The following is an 18,537-nucleotide window of genomic DNA, read 5'->3' on the forward strand; positions in this document are numbered from 1 at the left end:
GATTTAGGAAGTGTTCTGTCTTTTCCTAGTCTCTGGAGAAAAGATTATGATATGTTCTTCGACTGGCAGAACTCACTTTATAAAACCAGCTACTGCCTTTTTGTTTGCTTGTTTGGTGCGTAGAATGAGTCAATGTCTTTAATGTATATAAGGCTATTCAATTTTACTTAAGTCCATGTGGTAAGTTACATTTTCTAGAAAAGTCTTCATTTCACACAAATTTTCAAATTACCAGCAAACAGTTCATATTCCCCTTTTTAAAAAATAATTCCTGTTTCTGTGGGTATGTCCCCTTGCTCATTCCCAACATTGCTGGTGTTCTCACTTCTTGTCTTGATTATTTTGGCTAGTGGAATGTCTATTTTGCTAGACTTTCCCAAGAACCAACTTCGGCTTTGTTGAGAATCTCTCATACATACTTGTTTTCTATTTCTTTAATCTCTGCTCTTTATTGTTTTCATCCTTTGAGATTTTCTGCTGTTCTTTCTCTGACTTCTTAGATTCAATGCCTGGTCTACACATTTCTTGTCCTTCTTCTCTCATACAAGCACTTAAGGTTTTATGTTTCCAACACGAAAGATGCTTACCTTGCTTTGAAGCTGAGGTGTCTTCCACTGGGAGCTCATCGTCATGGACCCTTTCCTCTGGAACAGGCATTGTAGGGCGGCTTCCAAAGACCCGTGGGCTCCTATTACCAAGATCTTCTTCCCATCTAAGTTGACACCTAACCGCCAAATGGAAATTCAGTATTATGATCAAAACTTCAGACCCTTCCTCCCATACAGCTTTCACTTAAGGAAAAATAATCATTTAAAACTCGGCCCTGTGAGCACCAACCTATATGACTACAGTCATGAGCCGTGTAACGATGTTTCAGTCAAGGATGGACCACATACACCACAGCGGTCCCATAAGATTAGCAGCACACAGCCTAGGTGTGTAGTGGGCTGCACCATCTAGGTTTGTGTAAGTACACTCTCTGATGTTTACCCAACAATGAAATCGTCTAACAATGCATTTCTCAGGAAGTATCCCGATTGTTAAGCGATGTAGGACTGTATGAGCTAGGAGTCATTCTGTAATCAACCCAAATCCTCTATTCAGACCCTTTTAGTGTTGATTCTTACTGCTGAATTTCTTCCTAAAACGCATTGCTGTATTTCACTAGCCATGATTTACTCTTTCTTTGAGAATTTTATGATAGAATGACTAAGAATCATCATCCTGATAATCCACATGATGGAAAAACAGTCCATATGGATCATCTCAGATATTTGAGCTTAATGGCTAATGACCTAAAGGTATATCTTGGAAGTTAATCTTCTAACAGTACTCTGGTATATATTTTGGAATTTTCTTTGATTGTTGCAAGTTCAGGTGTGAGATAGGGGCATCTGCCCCTTTTTTACTCAAGCTGGAATAGAGAAAAATTTAGTTAGTTGAGTTTTTATATACTCAGCTAGAAAGTCTTTAAACATATGAAACATTCAGTAACAATTTACTCTTTAAATTTGATAACCAAGAAAAAGAAATTATTCATTTCTATGTCACTGACATAAAAGTGCAAGGTCAAGGGGAGACTGGTGGAAATTAAATATTGATTTCTGAAAGAGACAGCGCTCATTGATAAATCTATGTTTCTACACCTTAAACAATATCTAATATCTTCCTCATTTAAGCCTTAAATATAAGCCTTATCTGGGTCTAAATATTGACAGATTTGAGAAGTTGAAACTTGAAACATTTTTCAATGCAGTTATTTTGACTGTTTCATGAGAAAAACTGAGAATTTGTTTAAAACAGTTTAATCTTTAAAACAGTTTCATCTTTATCAATTTCTCTTCAAAACTGTAATACAGTTAATCTCATTAGAAAAATTTGCCATAGTCATTCATATCTCCCAAAAGGTGAGAAAATAAAGAAAGCCCACACTGAGTATTATTTCCATGTTTCAATTAGAATCTTCCAGAAACAAACCCTTATTAAAAAAATCACGTAAATACCAATAAATAGAAAATAGCAGCATTTCTGAAGGACATCATACCTGACTTTTCAAGAAGTTCAATTACAGCTCTGGCCACAGGTGAAACAAAGCATTCATGGGCATCCCCACGTACCAGCTTCCCCAGGTTTATATCTGTCACTCTGCATCCGAAAATAAGGGAACTGGTAAATCAAAACTCACTCATCTGTAATTCCCATGGATTAATTGCAAATAACATCCAAGTCAACGTTTGATATATAGGACATATTAGAAAATTAAATATAAATTAAAGAGTGGGCAGGAATAAAGGCCATTAGCTTCTTAGAGCAGCCCCTCGGGAAAATTCAACGTGGTCCCTGTGAGTCGGGACGACCCTGGCATCCTGGTTCTGCCTGTCCAGCAGGACCACAGCTTGAGGCCGTGTGGGGCTGCACTGTACACCTCCAGGGAGCTCCGTTCAATGGACCACATGGAATGGTGCCCCTGGAAGTGTGCGATGCCACGGTCCAGCAGCAGAGCCCACTTTCCCCTTGAGGAAATTGATCTCTCAATTAATATCAAAATCCAGAATCAACCCTAGAAATCTGGGGTGACCCGGCAGGACTTGGATTCACAGGTCTGATCCCCTCTCGAGGTGAGGACTTATCTCCTCGGGAAATCAAGTGAAAAAATGAGTGGTATGTACTTTCCAATGGCTTCTGTGCCCTTCCTTGTTCAAATCTAGGATAAAACAGTCCATAACTATCTAGCTTAAACTGATGATCTCAATACAGGTGAATAACAAAATGGAGACACTTAAAAAAGTTTTCATAATTCTCCCTTTTATGAAAGGTTTGAAACTATGCCTTGATACCTTCAGGGTGTAGATGTTTTCTAATTGATCAGGGCTTCTTCTCCCTTTAGAGTTAGTCTACTACACAATCAGATTTTCATGATGACTTTTCAACCTGTGTTGGGGTCTCCCCTAAGTCTGAGTTACGACAGAAGGCTAGAATAAGGAAGAAGCCTGGGTGTCTCGCTGAGGCTGTGGCCTCTCCATCCAGCCCTGCAAGACGAACTTTATAAATTTGCTTACAACCTTATAATGCTAAATATGCTATGTTCTTTTGGGCCACAGTACGAAAGACTTCCTATTTTCACGTAGGAAGATGAGGCTTTTAATCCGTAGGCAATGTCCCGATTTCCCGGATGGATGGGCATTCCTTGTCCCATAAAGTTTATTTCACACCATGATGTGAGTCCAAGACCAATATGAGAACACCTGATATTTATAGTTTTTCCCTCAAATTGCAAATAAAACCTTGTGTTATGAATAAAAGTGCTTGTTTTGTCTTTCTTAACGGGCCTGGGACTAAGGCAGAATATGGTACTGCTGGGGAATCGGGTCTCTGGGCTTTTTCTCTGGTCTGATAGAATTATCAAGGAAAAGCGATTAGAAGAGGAGAGCTGGCCAAGGACTCTGTACGTCAGACAGACACTTATCAAATGAATATGATGGTGGAAGGAGATTACTTCCAAAGGGCACCCAAGCACTACAAAAAAGGCTCGTGTAGTTTCCCAAATATGCAACTTTTTTGTACAGAATTTAACAAACCCTCAAACTCTGGAGTATTTTCAATGATTTCTTTCTCATCTTAATTACTGATACAGTTGAAACAGTGGAATAAAAAAATATCACAGTAGAAAAACTCGTTTACCACTAAGAGTTGATTTTCTTTTATACTTTCTTACCCATCCACATCTTTTTCTGGTTTCAAGGCATTGAGGACTTTGTTGCTAAACGAGCTCTCGGAGATCTGAAGGGCAAGGCCATGTACTCTGGTGTCTTCATTAATCTTCAAGATTTCATCTATAATCTAAAGAGAGAAAAAACGAAAGTCAGTTTTGCGAACATTAGCCCCAAGAAAAGCAGTTTTATATAAAAACAGATTCATAAAAATGCATGTGCTCTAGTTTCTTTTCCACTCCCCATTAAAGACTTGGTATAAAACAATGAAGAGGTCTATTTTCTCTTTGTACCATGTTTATAAAAGCTCAGAAAAAGCTTGGCTGAAGTTTTTAGTGACTTTCGGTCTTTCTTATCGCTCTACTCTCTGCCAGAACAGAACAAAACCAAACCCAAGCTCAACAGCTAATCAAGTTTAGATAGCAAAAGACAATTCCTTGTCAACAGTCATAGTGAAGCCAAACACACTGCCAACTTCTGGGGAGGCCACGAAGCATGAATCTTGAGCGTTGCAAGCCAGCCCAGACAAGCCTGTGTGTCAAACACAATGTGTCCAACAAAAGCTCACAAATCATGACATCCGTGAAGTTGTCACTCAGGCCCTCATGTTCTCTGGACCTGAATGGCATGGAGAAAGCATTTCCAAAGGCTCATGAAAGACAAACTCTCAGCACAGATATCTCCTTTTTGTTGGAAACACTAAAATAATTCACTATTTATGAAAAAGACCAAAGTACAGTTTGGGAAGCTAATGTAAGAGCTAATGAATGGCTCGGTATGTCTTTAAATGAGCAATGCTCTGCCCTCTGTCTATCTCTATTTTATGCCAGGAGATAACATACTGATTCATATCACTTATCAATAGTATTTATTTCTAAGTAAGAGGGCGATTAGCCCCCGGATATGGATCTCACTGTGAGGAAGCGCTGGTTTACCATTTTTGTTTCACTGTCTAGCAAAAATCACTATGGTGTTTCTACCTGGTAAGAGAAGAAAAAGCTATCTGATAAACAAAACCCAGAAAGAAAATTTTTATTTCATTTATTCATCATTCTTTCATTCATTCAACAAACGTTGAAGGCTTGGAGCCCCTACTTTGTACCAGTTCTAAGTAGAGGAAGCACAGTTGTAAACAAAATGCCTGCCCTCAGGGAGCATATATTCTAGTGGGGAAGACAAGACCAAAAATAATAATCATAACAATAGACTAAGCCCTAAAAGTGGTAAATGATGTAAAGAAAAATAAAGCAAGTTAAGCAGAGTAGAAAACTAACAGTGATGGCGGGGGGGTGGGGAGGAGGTGGTCAGAGGGGGTGACACCTAAATGGAATGAAGCAGGGAAACTGCTGTCACCTGTATCCAGGATTTGGTAGATGCAGTCACAACCACAAAATCTCAACTGATAAATCAAGATCCTTACTCTTTTCCAACCTAATAGTAATGCTACCATACAAATTCACATTTATCAGAATTTCAAAGAAAAATAGGGAATAAATGACTCCTTGTTAAAATATAAGTTGAGGGGGAAAAAAGTCAAGGGCTATCAATACGAGTGGCAAAACAACCTAAAGAAACGCAAATTCTACCGCTGACAATGGGTGTCCTGCAAACGGACAACACATTTCTCCACATTTTGTTAACTCTGGGATGACAGGTGTCAATATTTGTAATATTTGTGACTTTCAGGAACCAACCCTGAAGAGATTGGGGGCCTGTCTTTGGTCTCTGTCCTTCCTTTTTCTTGCTGGTGACAAGAACTTGTTGAACTGAGCCCCATGATCCTGGAAAACAGGGAAGGTTAAGAAATGACCCCCACCCTCTGTGTACCAAGGTGGAGCAAAGAACCACCTTCCTCATTGGACTTAGACAAGACTCACTGATGCTCCAGGGTCTACCTAGGGCAAGGCCAGACATACTCCTTCAAATACCCATTCTTTGTCTCATAAGTGATTAGCTGAACTACTTGCCCCCACTGATCAGTCAGAAAAGGCTTGTCAATCAAACTTTGGGTAAGCGCTGCTCCTTCCCCCAGGTTGCTAAACTTTGGTCTACCCTCCCTTGGTTAGCAGATAACCCCTTTTGAGCACAGGCTGGCCTCAGGGCAAAACATTCTCTGTCTACTAGCCCATCAAGCCAACCTTTCATCCCACTTTCTCACACTGATTCTTTCGAGCCTTCTCTATGCCTCCTTATAAAAGAAAAACCCTTCTGCCTAACCCTCAGAGGCCTGCAGATCTCATGGTGAGAGAGCATTCGCTATTTCAATACTCCCTCTTCCCACCTTGCAATAATCCTTTTGCATTCTCTCTCCTGACTAAGTCTGGATTTATTTTTTAACTGACTCCAGCTAGAACGTAGATGTGATACGTAGAGTTGAGTCCGCCATCTTGGATATGAGGCAGCACAACAAAGATGATGGAGCAGCCAGATGGAAAGAAAATGAGTTTCTAATGACTCTGTGATGCCACCACACCAGCCAGGGGCTGTCTAATTCTACACTTTATTCAAGTACAAAAAGAATAAACTTCTGTGTTATTCCAGATTCTGTTATTTGAGGTTTTTCTACCACTTGAGGACACACTCAATCTTTACAGCCACAGGAGGACTAGACCCTGGCATGGCCCGTGGTCCAGTTTCTCACCACCTATGGGGGTGGCTGCTTCTTCCAGGCTTGAGATGTTGCTGGTGAAGGCTGTTACTCCTTGCTGGCAAAAACAACTGAATCACATGCAACAGGAGCAAAAGAATCCCAGGGTTGCTTCTTATCAGCTGCCCCAAAACGCCACTCAAGGATTCACAGAACGTTAGCCTGGAAAAGACCCTGAAAATGATCTTGTCCTCTTCCTTTATTTTATTGATAGGGCAACTGTGACCCAGAGAAACCAAAGAATGACCAAGGTCAAATACCCTGTCAGGACAGAGCAAACCAGAACTAGTCCTCCCGACACTGCCAGCCGGACAACGTCCACTAGACGATGCTGCTCCTACAGCTGAAGAAACACAATCAAAGTCACTACATCACAGCGCATGTCTTCAAGAGAAACACACAGTAGGGGACAAACAGATCAAGGAGCATTTCCACTAGAGGGAAAAGTGAACTCTTTCCTCTCAAAGTTCAGTCACAAGAAAAGGCTGATCTGTTCCGACCACAAGTAAGAGATGCTACCAGGCACATTAGGTCTAAAGGGAGGAAAGCCAAGTAAGGATTCAGGGGCAGTGCTGTGGTTACCTCATCTTCACCGCTGTCTGGAGGAAGGCAAATGTGAGTGATGTTCAGACCAGCCTGAAAAGAGAACACGAGGTACTGGATCACTGGAAGAGAAGGCATCGTCAACAAATTATCACGAATGTTTGAGAATCAACCATCCTCACCTCTTCAGCCAAATTCTGGTTTATTTCTTGCATCAAGTTATCATCACCTGCCTTAGGAGAGGAGAGTAAGAAGAACGTAACAGCATAAAAATATCTTGAAAAGGCACAAAATATAATACAGAGACTAAATTTGTGATTATAAATTATCTAATCAGAAAGATGACAGGGAAAATGCAGAAAAAGGATCTTATTGCTCACAAAAGGGGACTAACGGCTGGTATTTATTAACCTATCAGTTTCTCAGGCTTTCAGATTATGTCCACTTTTTTCTTTGAGGAAGATTGGCCCTGAGCTAACATCTGCTGCCAATCCTCCTCTTTTTTGTTGAGGAAGACTGGCCCTGAGCTAACATCTGTGCCCATCTTCCTCTCCCTTATATGGGGGACACCTGCCACAGCATGGCTTGATAAGCGGTGCATAGGTCCGCACTTGGGATCTGAACCAGCAAACCCGAGGCTGCTGAAGCGGAAAGTGTGAACTCAACCACTGCACCACTAGGCTGGCTCCAAATTATGTCAGTTTTTTTTTTATAACGGCCCTGGTCAGGCATATACAGCCACAGGGCCAGCATCCCTTTTAAATGAGGACCCGAAGACCAGGGTTTAGGTTATGTGCCCTTACGTGGAAAGCGACTGAGGAAGCAGACCCCAGGAGACCCAGGCTCAGATCCACTTCTTTTGCTACACTTCTCTTTCCCCTATCTTTGTAGGGGATGTGGAAAAGACCCCAAAGGACGCCAGGGACTTGAGCCTAGCTCTACAGTCTTGAAAACCACAGCACTGATGGATCTAGAGGCTGCGATCTTGACACATGGAGTGCACGCCAAAAACGACAGCAGCAGTCCGACTGGGGAGCTGTGTTAGGTTACGGGCTTGGCTCGCCTCACCATTTCTCTGCACCTGTTATCACACGGGGGCGCCAATGAGGACGGCAAACAGTGCCACGAGCGGTGAGGAACGAAGGGGCGGCGCCAACAGAGGCACATGGAATGCAAAGTCCTCCTGACATGTAATGACTTTTGGCCCTTTAAACTCATGGCAGGCTTTAAAAGATTTAGTAGTAAGGTTACCAAATACCACGTCTCAGCAAGCTTCTGTCTTCCACAGAAGCATTTATAAGCAGCCAGGGACCACAACACACCCTGTGTAATGTAATTTACACGGGTGTCTTACCTCCTGACCTCTTAAAGCTGCCCACACCAAAAGCAGAAACACTCACAAAAGAAGACAGGCTCCAGGAGGGCAGTACCTAACCTGTAACCCTGTGGAGGCAACATGAGCAAAGGATGGGGAAACAACAGCACTTCCAGCCACGCCATCTCTGCCCTCCATTAAGCCCAGAGGGGACTTCTGTGACAAGAAATGCAGCTGGTCTTCTAAACAATTATCTTCTAAATGGAAGGGCATTCTAAAATAGCAGGACTGAACCACGCTCTCGGCTTACCTGAATAATAGCAAGAACTGGCTTAAAGGCAGGGTTTTTTTCTTGCAATAAACTCAGAACTTCTTTTGAATTCTGAATGACTTCTCTATGTTGAGAAAGAAAAACAACATACAGTCACGTCTTTGTTAATGACCAGAAAGGGTGGAGACAACACATTTCCCTCAAAAGTCTGTTACTATAAGTGAAAATAGACAACATAAGGATGCGCTCCCTGCGTGGAAAGTGTGGGGGGAGGGGAGCAGGAAACAACCATGAAATACTCACGCCGCGTGAAATGGACAATCTAATTTTAAAAATAAGCAGAGGTGGACAAATTAGATGTTAACAGAAATTTTCCAGGGCCGCATTTTTCTCTTGTATTTTCCAAGCTTACTGTAATAAAAACTTTGGGGTTCTTTTTTTTTTTTTTAGGAAGATTAGCCCTGAGCTAACATCTGCTGCCAATCCTCCTCTTTTTGCTGAGGAAGACTGGCCCTGAGCTAACATCCATGCCCATCTTCCTCTACTTTATACGTGGGATGCCTGCCACAACATGGCTTTTGCCAAGCGGTGCCATGTCTGCACCAGGGATCCGAACTGGTGAACACCGGGCTGCCGAGAAGCAGAACATGCGAACTTAACTACTGCGCCACTGGGCCGGCCCATGGGGTTCTTTTTAAAATAATCCCCTCCTGCTCTATATTCCTCCCGTACACATTGTGGGGGGGGCGGGGAGGGTAGCAATAATAGGGGTCTGGGGAGGGGGTCTGCTGTTGGGTAAGAAGTGGTGGGTCAGGACAAATTCCAGGTCCCAGAGTTTAAAGAAGGAATGGGAAGGGAGAGGAGGGAAGGGAAGGAATTGTTGAAAGAACACTGGGGCGGCATCAGAATTTGATACCCTCCCAAGGCCTCCTAGGAGTGAGCCTCTCCTCTCACTCCTCTGAGCGCCCACAGTCTGCATCTGGACCTCCTAAAAGCCCCAGCAGGGGCTGCCTCCTCCTAGCACCATTGGGAAGAGGAAACGGGTGCCAGCGCAGGGCGGGGCAGACCTAGACAACGTGGCACAAGTCAGGCTGTCTTTCTGCAGTCTTCTGGGAGGAGCAGTTTCAGAGAAATCCTTCCCCACCATCACTACGAAATGTTCCTCCCTCGCATAGGAAGTTGGCCTCGTTTCTTCCTCTCACAATAACAGACAAAAGGCTCAGCCGAGGCCGGTCCCGAGCCTCAGGGTTAAGACCATCTTTAAGTTTGGCTTTCTGTCTCTGACAGGGTCTTGCACACACACAACAGCTTTCACAAAAGGCAAGGCCAAGGTCCAGCCACATAGCATCAGCAGCAAATCGCCAAGGGCAAAAAGGCACCCGGGGGCTGCCCCAAGTTTTGAGAGAGGAAGCTGAACATTAAGTGGAGGGCACTGTTCTCCAGTAGGTGGACGAGGGGAGGCTGCTCAGAAAACCCTAAAAGGCTTCGAAACTCTCACCCAGGAGGAGGCTTCCTGCTGCCAGCTGGGCTGGAATAAACGGAATAGGTGGCCACGCAACTGTGCACGACCTACAAGGTTTCAGTTTGTTTTGTTTCTAAACGCTTGGGAATAAAGCAACTGGATTCCCAGTGAAATAATCATGCTGTTGTGTTGACTAAATGAGACTGTACGTGAAAGCTTACAAAGCACCTTCTAAAAGAGCTCTACAGTCCTCCGTCCAAGAACATGTGGCTGAGGCCAGGTGCTGCTCCTGCTCCTCTGCCTTCTGGGACCGCTAATTTGGGCCACGTTGGGTCCTTATTTCTGTCTAGTCTGAGAAGGCACTGGAGTGTGGGTCCCAAGTGGTTCTTGGCAATGTGCATGAGGGTCATCTGGGGAGTGTGGTAAAAAGAAAGGTTTCTGTGCCTCACCCCAGAAAGGCTAATTCAATAGGTCTGGGTGGAATGTGCAATTTCAACCTGGGGTCCAGGCAGCTCTGAAGCACCAATAGAGTGAAAACACCGCGCTGGACCAGCCTGCGGGCCTTCCACTGACTAGCTTGGGCAATCTGCTGAGTCTCTCATGAACCCCAGTTTCCTCATCTGCAAGATGGGTACCACAGTGGCTCTTTACCTTTGTTCTTAGAATTGTAGGCTTTTTTTCCCCTGGCCTCCAAGCTACCCTTGAACACAAAAAACACTCCTTCCTACAGCAATAATTTTCCGGGAAACATTTGTAGTCTTGCTGCTCCTCAGTAATATGAAGGGAACACTTGTATAGAAGCGCAAATCTGCTGCCAAGCTAATGTAACAAAGGTGGCTAGTTCCAACACGACTTGTTCTGTGGGGAATGTTTCATCCTCTGGGTTACTCAGTATTCTGATAGTGACAAGCAAAGCCAGCAAGAAAGGAGTCACAAGGCTCAATGAATCTAAAAAGTAGCATAAATGTTTCTCATCAGAGATCTGCCCTCTGGGGAGAAACTTGCCTTGTCAAGATCCAGTTGGAAGAAATGTGTCTCTAGCTGGGCTGCCACGTGTAGCTAAAACTCAGAACTGTATTAGTAAAGATAACAATTTAATAATAACTTAAGCCACCATCAGCAGCTTTATTATTATTTTTTTTTTTTTTGGAGGAAGAGTAGCCCTGAGCTAACTACTGCCAATCCTCCTCTTTTTGCTGAGGAAGCCTGGCCCTGAGCTAACATCTGTGCCCATCTTCCTCTACTTTATACATGGGATGCCTACCACAGCATGGCGTGCCAAGCAGTGCCACGTCCGCACCCGGGATCCAAACTGGCGAACCCCAGGCCACTCAGAAGCGGAACGTGCGCACTTAACTGCTGTGCCACTGGGCCAGCCCCAGCTTTATTATTATCGTGTGTGTGTGTGTGAGGAAGATTGGCCCTGAGCTAACATTCATTGCCAATCTTCCTCTTTTTGCTGGAGGAGGTCCTCTACCCGAGGTCCACACCCGAGATCCAAATCTGCGAACCCCGCGTTGCTAAAGCAGAGCGTGAGAACTTAAGCACTACGCCACTGGTCTGGCCTCCATCAGCTTTGTTATTAATACTTACTGCTACTGTTACACTGAGGCATCTCCTACACTGCCTCCACTGAGGCTCACTGCTATCCCTCTGGCAGTCTGTGAAATAATGCACATGAGCTGCGCACAAGGCTGCCGGAACAATGACCAGGTTTCTCAGCCTCCCTTGCAGCTAGCTGTGATCACGCCAAAGGGTCTGGGAGGCAGCTGCTGATAATGTTATTAAAACTACCAATTTAAGTATGTTCCCAAATGTTGAGCCTATTTATTGATAATAGGCTACACTTCAACTTTTTCAAAGGCAAAAGAGGTGCTTGTCTCCAAATACAGGGAAGACTTCCAAAACAGTCTCTTCCAAAGACAGCCTCAGTATTCCGAGAAACAGTCCAGGTGAAAACCACCATGGACCAGTTTAATGGGGTCAGCTCCGTGGCATAGTGGTTAAGTTTGTGCACTCTGCTTTGGCAGCCCGGGGTTCACAGGTTTGGATCCTGGGTGTGGACTCATGTACTGCTCATCAAGCTATGCTGTGGCAGCATCCCACATACAAAATAGAGGAAGATTGGCACAGACGTTAGCTTAGGGCCACTTTTCCTCAGGAAAAAGAGGAAGATTGCCAATGGATGTTAGCTCAGGGCCAATCTTCCTCACCAGAAAAAACCAAAATAAGCACCATGGAGCAGCTTAATAAACCACTGTACTGGCAATCAAAGGCATATATGTTCCATATATTGTAACAGTAGTGATAATAAAGCTGATAAAGATGGTTTAAATTATTAGGTACTTCCTATGAATAATACTTCCACGCCATTTCCTCTTCTTTAATAATAGAATTCTGAGTTTTGGCTGCACATGGCCGCCTAGCTAGAGAGCACATTTCCCAGTCTTGTCTGCACTTTGATGGGGTCATGTGACTAACTTCTGGCCAACAGGTTGTGACGGCCGACCAGAAAGAGGCCAGGAACATGCGGGTAAGAGACTGGTACACCAGCAACTTGGCCCCTTTCCTCTTGCCGGCCAGGAAATTCGAGTAGCTGCCTTTTACCCAGGGCCAGAGCAGTGAGGAGACATCAGAGGGCCATCCCACCTCCCTGGACGGCTTCCCTCTTGACAGGAAGTGCACAGTTACTTGGGGTATCTTTATTAAAGCAGACTGGCCTGTGTCTTACATATGCACAGGTTGGGTCTGGGAGCGCTAATCTTCTTTCCTGTGCTACATCCAATTTAAGATAGAGAATGAAAGACACACCCTTGTTTTATGAACCACTAAGAAAAAACAAAAAATGCCCCCAGTTAAACCACAGAACTATGTTAACACAGTGTTTACAGACATGCGTCGCTTAATGACGGGGATGCATTTTGAGGATTCTGTCGTTGTGTAAACATCACAGAGTGCACTCACACAAACCAGGATGGTAGAGCCTACGGTACACCTAGGCTGCAAGCTACTAATCTTAGGGGACCACCATTGTATATGTGGTCCGTCGTTGACTGAAACGTGGTTATGCGGCGCATGACTGTATCCTGTAAGTATTAAGAGAATTTTTTAGACTTATTTAGACATAGATTTTTTTTATTTGCCATAAACCATTCATATAAAGACATAAAAAGGAAAACATATCAAACAAATGACTGAAGTATTCCCAAAACTTCTTTACATTCAGGATCTGACTTTTTGAGTGACTTTTTCGACTCAAGGTCCTTAGTGTCACTTTCTTTTTTCTTTTACACAATATCATCCTCAAGGCCATCAAGGGTGTTGGCGGTATATCATTTCTTCTTTTTTTTCATTTGGCTGAGGAAGATTCGCCCTAAGGCAACATCCAGGCCACTAACAGAGCGGGGTAGGTCCCTGCTCAAGAACCAGGCCTGGGCCGCCAAAGCAGAGTACACCGAACTTAACCACTAGGCCACCGAGGCTGGCCCTACATGTCTTTATTTTAACTTAAACCTTGTCCTATGGATAATACCTGGAGCTTCCTGATGCACGCCTTTTCGATGTTTTTTGTTTTAAAAAAATCTATGAAGACATGAGCATTCTCACGTTTAGCTTCTCACATTTTTCTTTCCTTATAAGTAGTTTAGAGCATGGAACACCAAGATAATGTGGAATTATGCTGCATTAACAAGGTTAACAAGGGGCCAGTCCCATGGCCGAGTGGTTGAGTCTGCGTGCTCTGCTTCAGCAGCCCAGGGTTTCGCCAGTTCAGATCCTGGGCACGGACATGGCACCGCTCACCAGGACACACTTAGGCGGCCTCCCACATAGCACAAGCAGAAGGACCTACAACTAGAATATACAACTATGTACTGGAGGGCTTTGGAGAGAAAAAGGAAAAAAATAAAAAAAAGAAGATTGGTAACAAATGTTAGCTCAGGTGCCAATCTTTAAAAAAAAGGTTAATGACTGCAAAATATTGCACAATCAACCTATATTACTGTAAATTAATAAAATTTGGGATGTTTGGTTTATGGTATATTTGAAAACCCTTTTATAGGAGGTGAAAAGTTCCTTTTGGGAAGAAGATTCTAACATATAGCACCTGTCGCATTCAACCCCTTGAGGTAGAAATGTTTTTACCAGCTTTGCACAGCGCCTGGTCATTTGTAGGCGTTTCATGAATATTTGATAATTGAACAGAGTCAAAAACTGGTTTGAGCCCAAAGCATGAGAAAAGCACATTGAGACACAAAGGACAGAAGTTAAGAACAACAGTGACTAAGTCGTTTCTAAACTTCACAGCACCCGCCCTCAGGAATCCAGCGTCACCGACTGCACAGTTTCAGAGTTCCTGTGCAACCGGTCAGGGTCGAGACCCCGTGCCCCTTTTCCATCTCTTGGCTGTGGGTGTTCCAGAGAAATTTACTCCGAGTGAGATTTCCAGTGACCTTGTACGCTAAGAATCTACGTGGTCATGTGAGAGTCGGACTGTCACACCCTCCTCTGAAATTCTGTTTAGACCGAAGCCTTCCCCATGCCTGGTTTCCATGATGTGAGAAGAGCAGAGTGCAACCCAGCCTTCAGCGGTGGGGCTGAAGTCAGGGCAGGTGGAGGAGACGGGCCCAGCATGCTGAGGTTTTTAGGTGCCGAAAGACAAACTTGCCCACTTCCCAACAGTGGTGTATGCCCCTGGGCTAAGTCCACTTTATGTACCTATGAAAATCCGGGCCCGTGAAGCAGAGTGCGCTGCTTAACCACTAGGCCACCGGGCCGGGCCCAATGCAGCATTCCTTAAAAGACAACATCCTATTTGTCCCTGGGGTTTTCATCAAGTTGCTGACACCCATTCTGCACATTTTGACAATGGAGCTTTCTTGATTCTACCAAACGCCAATGGAGACTTGTCAGACAACAACCAGAAATCATATTACTTCCTAAAACTGCCATGACTTGTTGACAAAAACATTGGACATTATGGTTATCTAGTCAAAACAACAGGTCACTATGCTTTTGAGGGACCTTATTCTTTAACCTTTCTGATACACGTCCATGAAGTGAATTGAGAACTAAGACTTATTGGTTCTAGGTGACATCTAGCTAGGCCCACGTGCCCCCTTTCCTCCAAGTCCTGGGGGAATTCCTTGGAGGATGGTTTTGTTAGATGAGGCATATACGTCAAACAGGGACAACGATGTATATGGTTCTGACCAAGCTCCCAGAGGTACAGGCAATGGCAAATACGCTGTGACAGCCACCTGGCCAACTGTGATTAAAAAACACACCCAACTGAAAGATAAATACCAGTGTTGTAGATCCTAAGAATGTGCTTCAGTCCAGCGCGGGGAATATAGTCAACAACGCTGCAATCACCTGGTGTGGTGACAGATGGCGGCTGGACTTACCATGGTGATCATTTCATAATGTACAAAAATATCAAGTCACTATGTTGTACACCTGAAGCTAATATAGTATGGTATGTCAATTACAATTCAATTAAAAAAGTGTCAGAAAAAAAAATTTTTAATGTGCTTCCTAACAGCACAGAAATAGTCACAACAACCTTCTAGAGCAGGTGATGTCCTGGTTTCCACTTTGCAGAGGAAGGACCGAGGTCAAAGAGCTTGTCTGAGCTCTCACAGCTAATAAGTGGTGGAGTCACGGGCGCCTGTCTCTTCACCACACATCCCATGAAGCAATAATTCACTGCCCAACGCTTCCTTCTTCTAGTTTAGACGAGGAGCTGACAAACGTTGGCTCACCTCCTAACAATGGGTTTTATATTTTAATTGGTTAAAAAACCACTGAAATAATAATAATATATTGTGGCATGTGAATATTATATGAAATTCAAATGTCAGTGTCCATAAACAAAATTTGGAATTTCATCAATCAAAAAACTGTGAAAATTTGTTTTTTCTCTTATAAAAGTACCTACATAATATCTTCTATTTTACCTCTTGGTCTGCAAAACCTAAAGTATTTACTATCTAGTCCTTTGCCAACCTCTGGCTTAGAGAGCTGTAAAAATATACAATAATAATAGCCAAGATTCGTAGAGGGCTTAGCATGTGACAGTCCCTGGACTATGCATTTTGTAGACCACCTCTCATCTCATCCTTTGCACAACTCTGTAGGACAGCCCATCGCTAGCCACCCCGCTCCAGCCTCCCGGACTCCTGCCCCGCCCCGCGCAGTGGGAGAATTGAGACCGGCCAGCCCAGCCCAGCAGGATCCTAACCCACACCCCTACTGTCCATTCTACTCATCTCCGTTGTCCCGGCTTTAAATGAAAGAATATGCATGAATAAAATCCCCAAATGACCTCGAATCTTGCGTCATTCCTTCAGCCACCCTGCCACAAATGCCTGCGCTGTACCAGGCCCCGTTCCCAGCAGGAAGGGTCCAGCCGTGAACAGGACAGACGAGGCCCCTGACCCCGCAGAGCTTTCACTCCAGGCAGGGAGACAGACAATCAACGAACAAGAAAGTTTCAAGTGGAGGCAAGAGCCATCCAGAAAATATGAGGGAGATGGAGGGGTGGTCTCTGTGTCCTACACTGTCTTTAGACCCTCGCCCATTAAGAAGAGCTCAGCTGTACACTCGTTGAAATCGAATGACCCGGAGAAGCCTAAAGTCACTACAACACTCAGAGAGAAGCCAAGGTAAACTAAACAAAAGGCTCCTTTAGAGTCATCGGCCACATCATAAAGAGGCTTGGAAACACAGGGGGGAAAGGCAACCACTTTCAGAATGAAGGACAGAAGGCAAGAAGGGGAGGACGTGAGTGGATGGAGGTGGAACAGCCTCCGGGGACATGGCATCCTGGAAGGAGGAATCCCAGCTGCGGGGGGTAGGGGAGCCGGGGGCGAGGGGGAGGCGGTCCCGCCACCTCCAGGTACATCCTGAGCGCTTCGCTTTACACCACCCGAGTCCCCAGGTAACACACTCCTCCAGGAGGGCCCTGACCAGGCCTCTCTCCCACTGAGGGGCTACGAGGGCTGATGACTGGAGGGCGGCCTGCATGTGGCGTCTCCGGTGGGGGTGCCGAGGAAGGCAGGCCCCGGGCTCCCACCGTTGGCCTCTGGGTCCGGAGAGAACGTCGGAAATAGAGCTACGCCCGCGATTCCGCGCCCCCAGTGCAGCGATGCTGGGAAGCAGCCAGCCCCGACTTCCCAGGTCGCATTCTGCTCCTTGCCGGGTACCGGCTCCGCCTCTACTTGTCCAGAAAAGATCAGGTAACTCACAAGGCGCGCTCCTCCCTCGCCGGAGGCGGCGGCGTTTCGGGACAAGGCAAACCGCCCCGCCGCCAGCCGCCCGAGCCAGCGAGGCGGACGCGGAGCCCCTGCGCCGGCGGCCCCCGGAGGGGGCCCGGGAGGCCCGCCGCGTCCCGCCCCCAGCCCGGGCCCCACTGCGCGCGCGGGCGGGCGGGCGGGCGCCCCTCCTCCCGGCTCCCGCCCTCGGTCGCACCGCCCCTTTCCTGCCCTGCGCGCCCGGCGCCGTTGCATCAGAGCCGGCGGCTGGCGCACGTGGAGCGGAGCGCGCGATCCGGGCTGCGCGGCGTCCGGGGATGCCCGCGCCCGCCCGATCCCCCGCCCAGAGTCGGCCCGGGGGCGCGCTCTCCCCGCAAGCCGCCGGCGCCCCAAACATGTTGGCACCAAGCACTCGCGGCCCTGCGCCTTGCGAACCCCCCACGGAGATCTGATCACTCCGGCCGCCCCTCCTCCAGGGTTCCCTGGCGCCGCCGCTGGGCATCTGGGCGGCGGCGAGCGCCGGCCGCTCACCTGACGATCGAGTCCCGCGCCGGGGGCGCCTGGCTGCCCTGGCCGCGGCTGCTCCCGGCCTGGGTGTCCCGCAGCCGCTGCTGCCCGAGCAGGCCCTCCCCGCCGCCACAGCCGCCGCCGCCGCCGCTGCTGGCGCGACAGGGCACCCGGAGGCGGCGCGGCGGGCCCGGGGGCTGCGGCGGGCGGCGGAGCCCGCGCACGAGGAGCGGCAGGCGCGCGCTCATGGCGAGGCGGCGGGGACGCGGCGAGGCGGCCGGAGCGAGGGGCGGCAGGTCCTCCGGCGACAAGAAGATGCGGCTGCGGGGCACAGAGACGCGGCGGCGTCCACCTCCTCGCGGGCGCGGCGGGGCGGGCGCCGGGCAGGAGAACCGGGCTTGGCCAATAACGGGCCAGTGGCTCTTCCTCCTCAGCCCGAGCAGGGGCCCCTAGGGGGCACTGCACCTAGTGGCCGTGACGTGGGAGGGCGGGGGCCTGCGGGACGCGGTGCTGCTCATCCGAGTCGCCTGAACGTCAAGCGCAGGCTCTCTAGCTCTCTCATCCCTGCTTAAGTTTGGCTAGAGATAAAAATCAGAGGAGGGTGGGGCTCAGGCGCGGCCTTGAGACGGTGCAGCATTCCTAGGCCTAGGATGCTGATACCACCCTGGCCTTAGATACTAGGATGGGATTGTCTGGGCTGGAGGTGGCCTAAGAGAAGAGTGTGGGCCTTGAGTTCAAACGCTGACTTTGTAGCCTTAGGCAATGTACTTCACCTCTGTGAACCTTAGCTGCCTCATCAGGTAAAACGAGATAACGATACTTTGTTTCT

At 46.7% G+C, this 18,537-nt stretch overlaps 1 protein-coding gene across 4 annotated transcripts in view; it reads right to left on the reverse strand.

Moving 5' to 3' along the window:
- MTHFD1L (methylenetetrahydrofolate dehydrogenase (NADP+ dependent) 1 like) overlaps positions 1–18,147 on the reverse strand; it is a 190,719-nt gene extending 172,572 nt beyond the window's left edge. Inside the window, exons 1-7 of one of the 4 annotated variants that reach the window (XM_044761002.2) lie at positions 17,733–18,147; positions 8,526–8,610; positions 7,083–7,133; positions 6,940–6,993; positions 3,716–3,840; positions 2,045–2,145; positions 588–724 (exon numbers count right to left, since the gene is read on the reverse strand). In XM_044761002.2, coding sequence (XP_044616937.2) covers positions 588–724; positions 2,045–2,145; positions 3,716–3,840; positions 6,940–6,993; positions 7,083–7,133; positions 8,526–8,610; positions 17,733–17,956 — 777 coding nt within the window. In that variant the 5' untranslated portion in view covers positions 17,957–18,147. Of the gene's footprint in view, positions 1–587; positions 725–2,044; positions 2,146–3,715; positions 3,841–6,939; positions 7,023–7,082; positions 7,134–8,525; positions 8,611–17,195; positions 17,384–17,732 lie in introns of those variants that run through there. The other 3 variants (XM_070490456.1, XM_070490367.1, XM_070490499.1) reach the window with 3 other exon arrangements.
- Positions 18,148–18,537: the final 390 nt, after the last annotated feature.

Source organism: Equus asinus, chromosome 1, assembly GCF_041296235.1.
Source record: "Equus asinus isolate D_3611 breed Donkey chromosome 1, EquAss-T2T_v2, whole genome shotgun sequence".
In the NCBI taxonomy this organism is placed as follows: Eukaryota; Metazoa; Chordata; class Mammalia; order Perissodactyla; family Equidae; genus Equus; species Equus asinus.